General features: G+C 40.3%; 1 protein-coding gene across 1 annotated transcript; it reads right to left on the bottom strand.

Moving 5' to 3' along the window:
* Positions 1-499: 499 nt before the first annotated feature.
* LOC109861221 (adenylate cyclase type 10-like) lies at positions 500-1878 on the bottom strand. Its single transcript, XM_020440775.1, has 3 exons — positions 1665-1878; positions 1187-1490; positions 500-1111 (listed from the first exon to the last, which is right to left on the bottom strand). The coding sequence occupies exons 1-3, from the start codon at positions 1868-1870 to the stop codon at positions 977-979; spliced, it is 645 nt and encodes a 214-aa protein (XP_020296364.1). The 5' UTR covers positions 1871-1878; the 3' UTR covers positions 500-976.
* Positions 1879-5217: the final 3339 nt, after the last annotated feature.

Here is a 5217-nt window from a genome sequence, read left to right as displayed (position 1 = left end):
GTACGTCTAATAATGTACATTTGTAAAACATACATATAATATTCATGGACGTTTCGACTAAATAAGACGCAAATTTGGACGTCCAGTGGACGTTGTGTGCTGTCTGGGTATATATATACATACCTAAAACATTATGTCCATAATACAGCTAAAATATGATCGGTTTTGATTTATTTTGAAGTTATTTTAGACTTCAAAATAAATTCAAGATAAATCCAAAATATGTTCGAGAACAGTCTTATTTTCGATGTTATTTATAAGTCCAAAATCAAACGTACATACTATGGATATCTATCAGACATTCAATGAACATTTTTGGACTGGAAATGGTTGTCCAACGTCCAGAAATAGACGTTCATTGGACATGTATTTAATGTTCATGTGCTATCTGGGCAACAATAAAAAGTGATCGAAACATTCGGAATATACTGCGTTTTATATTGTATTTAAACGTCCACCTTCAATCTGGACCATAGGCTCTTTGGTTTTTTCTTTATATTATAATTTGTTTTATCGAGCCGTTATTAATCATAACTTTCCTATTCAAATTGACGCAATCTACTTTTATACTTCGACTTGATCAAAATTTTTACACCCTGTATATATTTATGCTATTCCTATCAAACACGATTATAATTTCACACGTTTGATTTTATGAGTACTTTGTGTTCATCTGAATTTTTCTTCTATGTCCAATTAACTGTATGTGATTGGGATTGTCATGTTGAGATGTGTCCGTTTCAGATTGTTTCCAATTAAACCTGTGTCTAATAAAGTTTTCGATATTTCCTATGTCCGCTGTTTATTATATCTGACTGGGATCTATCATGTGCCGTTTTAGCTTGTGTTCATTTGGACAATTTCTTCGTGTCCAAACGGATATTTTGCGCATGTGGGACTTATTCACAAACAATAATTTCTCTCTCTCTCTCTCTCTCTCTCTCTCTCCCTCTCTCTCTTTCTTTTAAATAAATAATTACTTTGTCTGTTTGTCTTGAAACTCATAAATAGGACCAACGTTTGTTATTCCTTTTAAATGTCTCGGTTCTTGCAGTATAAAATGTCTTGTTTCAAGATGAGATCGTAGGAAACTCTCGCGATCACATATTACCTTAAAAATAAAAGTGAATAGAATGGAAACAAACAACAAATATTTTTTTTTTTGTGTGTGTTTTCAGAAATATACCTTATTTTGATATGCGATCATTAAACGAGCTGCTTTGTTCACTGACATTCCTATTACTGTATATTCTCTTCGTAAAACATGACCAACCACTCCACAATATGTCATTCCAGTAGTAACTGCGATCGTCACGAATTTAATGTTCTTCATTTCTAAAAGACTTTCTCGTATTCTGCTTGCACATCTCAATCCAATTTGCGATTCTAGTTCATGTTTATCGCCTCGCAACCCAAATATGCAGAGAAATATTAAATCCTTATCGAATAAGGATGTCTTATTTACGCATCCATGCATTTCGCTAACTATCCTTGAAAAAAAAAAGTAAAACTATTAATAATCATATATACTGAAAACAAGGTTTTATTAATTATTTTTTATTTTTGATGAATCTCAAAAATATTATAAAAGATAATCTCACATAAAATTTGTACAAAGAGATAAAAAAAAAAAAAAAAAACTTTGTAAAATAAAATAAACTTACCCACAGACTAGTTTAAAACTCGCGTTAACGAGTGAGATCAAGCGTTCCTTATCTATATCTGTTGTAATAACATTAATAAAAAGTATAACCACTTGTCTCATTTCTGTGAGATGCTCCAACGGCTCGTCCATTTCCACAGATCGTATTACTGGCCTGAGCATGTAGCTTTTTAACGAATCTTTCAGTTGCGCTTTAGCTGCTTTCATGACTTTAGGTCTCACTGCACAATACAAAATTGCATAAGTAAATAATTTTATAATTGCAAACAAAAGTGAATTTAATCTTTATTGTCACACTTTTTTTTCGAACGCAGTTGTCACACTGGATCAATTTGACTCCAGCCAAGTTTTAATCATTTGTTGTTTGAAAACTGTTTCTTAAATTATATATATATATATATATAAGTTTCAAAAATTCTGAGATAAAGTTTACACAGTGTAGAATATATTTCTATCGTAAAAGACTATTTAACATTTGTGATATTATTATAATTAAAACCCTTTCTGAAAAAAATTCCGCAAAACAGGTTGCTTAAAAAATCACTTTTTAAGTTTTTAATATTTTTAGCTACAAATGTATGATGATGCTCTTAAGATATAAAATATTTTGCATACTGAAAAGGCATGTTTTACATTTATACAGAAAAACTATATTTATTTTTTTTTTAAATACATAAAATAATTGTTCGTCAAAGAAAAAAGTTTGTTATATTAAAAAGTTATATAAAAGTTATATAAAAGTATATAACTTTATAATAAGTTATTTAAATATAAGTTTTATAAATAAGTCTTATAAATAAGTACATAAAATATATAAATTTCAACCAATCAACTACTACTACTTAGCTGCTCAATGAATGGTTATGCTTCTGGATGCAGCCATTGTGTCTTTATTGAACACTTCAAATGTTACGCCTTAGAGACCAGAGATGCCAGTTTGCGGACGCTAGCAGCATGCTCAGCAAGTAGAAGGGATACACAGACAAAACGCACACAGGCGAACAACCGTATACGTGTGCGTTCAGCGCTTCGGCGAGTGACTGCTCGCTTGTGTGCGTGTCCCCTCCACTTGCTGCTGCATGTTGCTAGCGTCCGCAAACTCTGGCATCTCTGTTAGAGACTCCACAATCCCCTTTTTCTCGCAACGCGACGCGGCGATATATAATAAATCTTTTTTTTTAGTAAATAATTAGAAACAATAAATAACTCGAATAAAGTTCGAGACTCGGACTTCGAACCGATAAGAGCTTAAATAGAAATTGTGTCAGCGCCCGAAAAAAGAAACCGCGCCTAATAACCTTAAAAATTCCGTCTTGAAATGATAGTTAGCGAAAAAAATTTATTCTTTAAACATCTTCGAGCAACTCTCTAAACAAACCCGGATCGAGAAAAATAGACCTCATAAAAATTAGAGCGGCTGACGCCAACAGAATTTACCATCAAGGACAATAACTCAAATTTTTTTATTTATCACTTGGTAAACATCAAAGGATCTATGTAACGTGATCGGAAAACCAAACTGTTTCTCTTTTCCTCTCCAAAAATCGGGCAAACTGTCCGAAGTAGGGTGATCGTTGGTCATTGGTGACTAATCAACAAATAAAATTTCAAATCCTTCTACTTGGCAAAGAGAGTCTTCCGTTACGATTAGAAGAGCCTTACGGGTCCTAGGTTCCCTCACTCTTTTACAGTTTTGTTATGAAAAGAGCAACTTAGCCGACACCGGCATCAGAGTCTCAAAGTGCAAACAGAGTTATCTCAAAGTGCCTTTTTGCAAGTGGAATTGTTTGAAAAAGTGCTTTAGTGCAAAGTGGCAGCCGCAATTCAACAACTGCCGCTGAATCCGCCGAAATAGCCGAGACACTCATTCAATAGCAAAGCCGCACGGGCCTTGAGAGAGAGATAGAAAGATAGAGATAGGGCTCTCAAAGAACCATCGGGTTCATAAGCCATCCCCATTTTCACGTGGTGAGAGCTGGTAACACCGGAGTATTCCTCCGGTGGCCAACGGGGCTCTGATTTCGGGCAAGAATGTCCGAACCGTTCGTTGGGCACTTCTGGGCTTCGGATGGGAGACCCGACTTCTGCTACGAGCACAAAGGTCACGGTTCGAAGACCGTCCAGAGAACGGCGGCTAATAGACCGGGAGTGGAGATACTCTAAAGCCGGAGTGCCGGGGGGGAGTCGTTCTCTCTCCTTGAAGAAGCCACGCGGGGCGAGACTAGCTTGCCCACCTAAGAGTGGCGGAATCCTCCTGGAAAAGCTGGCTGAAGGAAAGGGGATCTGTCAGTGAGTAGCTCCGGGATCCCTGAGTCTGAAGGATCAGCTACGCTCCATTGGGCGAGCAAGAGCGGAGTGACCTTCTGGGCAAAGAACGGGCAGAGCCCCCTGGGACGGTCATCTTCCCCTCTAGATACCTTTGCCTCTACAATGAGGCCCGGGTAGGAGTGCAGGGATACCATCTACCTGCACTAAGGCGCGTTACCCAAGGGATATCGTCCCCTGAGGAAAAAGACGCTATTGGGCCAATCCATCCGTGCATATCGGTGTGCGCATGCAGAAGGACCGACGTCTCCATACGGCGATCATGTTAGGACAGGCAGGCGGGGAATGCATGCCAGCGGACTCTTCCGCTGGCGTGATCCGGAGTTCGGATGTCTATACATCTCACCAACAGAGGTCTGTCTTCCCCCTCGTATAAAAACTCGGAGACAGGGACACAGGTAGGCGCGGGTTCTCACTCGTTGGTAGCTCTGATGCCGCACACCGGCCAACAGGGGCTTGCCTTCCACTAGTGAAAAACTCGAAGTCATAGAACAGGTAGGTGGCGGTGGATCGACATCGCCCTCATTCATGGAGTCCCGGTGTCACACATCGGCCAGCAGGGGTCTGCTTTTTCCCTAGCTAAAAACTCGGAAGCAGAGGCACGGGCAGGGGGAGATGGATGCAGGAGGCTTAGGCGCCGGACTTGCCACCAAAACATGCGGGCAAGTCCGGATGCCACACATCTCCCAACAGGGGAGTCGAACCTTCTCCTGGAAAACTCGAAGGTCGCGGTTGGGATGGGCACAGGGATCGACCTCCTCCATACTAAAAGAAATAGAAGGTCTTGAGGGGTACAGGTAGGTTGCGACGCGATTAGAACTTGGGAGGGATATAGACTTAAACGCGAAAGACGGGGAGACGTTGTTGCGGGATCCTACCGGTTCTCGGAGAGCCTTTCAGCAGCGTTTCCTTAGTAAACAGAGGTCCGCCTTCCCCCTCGTATAAAAACTCGGAGGCGGGGGCACGGGTAGAGAAGATGGATAGATGCAAATATCCCGGAACACGGGACTCCGACGTCACACACCGGCCAACAGGGGTGCGTACTCCTTCTAGTCTAAAACTCGGAGATGCGATACGGGTAGGGGAGAGTGGATAGGCACTTGTTTTCCCACCCGAACATGCGGGGAGAACACGATGCCACACATTCTCCAACAGGGGTCTGCGGGTGATACTCTATTGACCACAGTACGATTCGACACCGCTCGATTCGACACAGATTTATTCGACAC

The sequence above is a fragment of the Pseudomyrmex gracilis genome, unplaced genomic scaffold (assembly GCF_002006095.1).
Source record: "Pseudomyrmex gracilis isolate BER0280 unplaced genomic scaffold, ASM200609v1 scaffold_642, whole genome shotgun sequence".
Taxonomy (NCBI): Eukaryota; Metazoa; Arthropoda; class Insecta; order Hymenoptera; family Formicidae; genus Pseudomyrmex; species Pseudomyrmex gracilis.
Note: the sequence above shows the minus strand (reverse complement) of the source record. Positions and strands in the feature narration are given on the sequence as shown.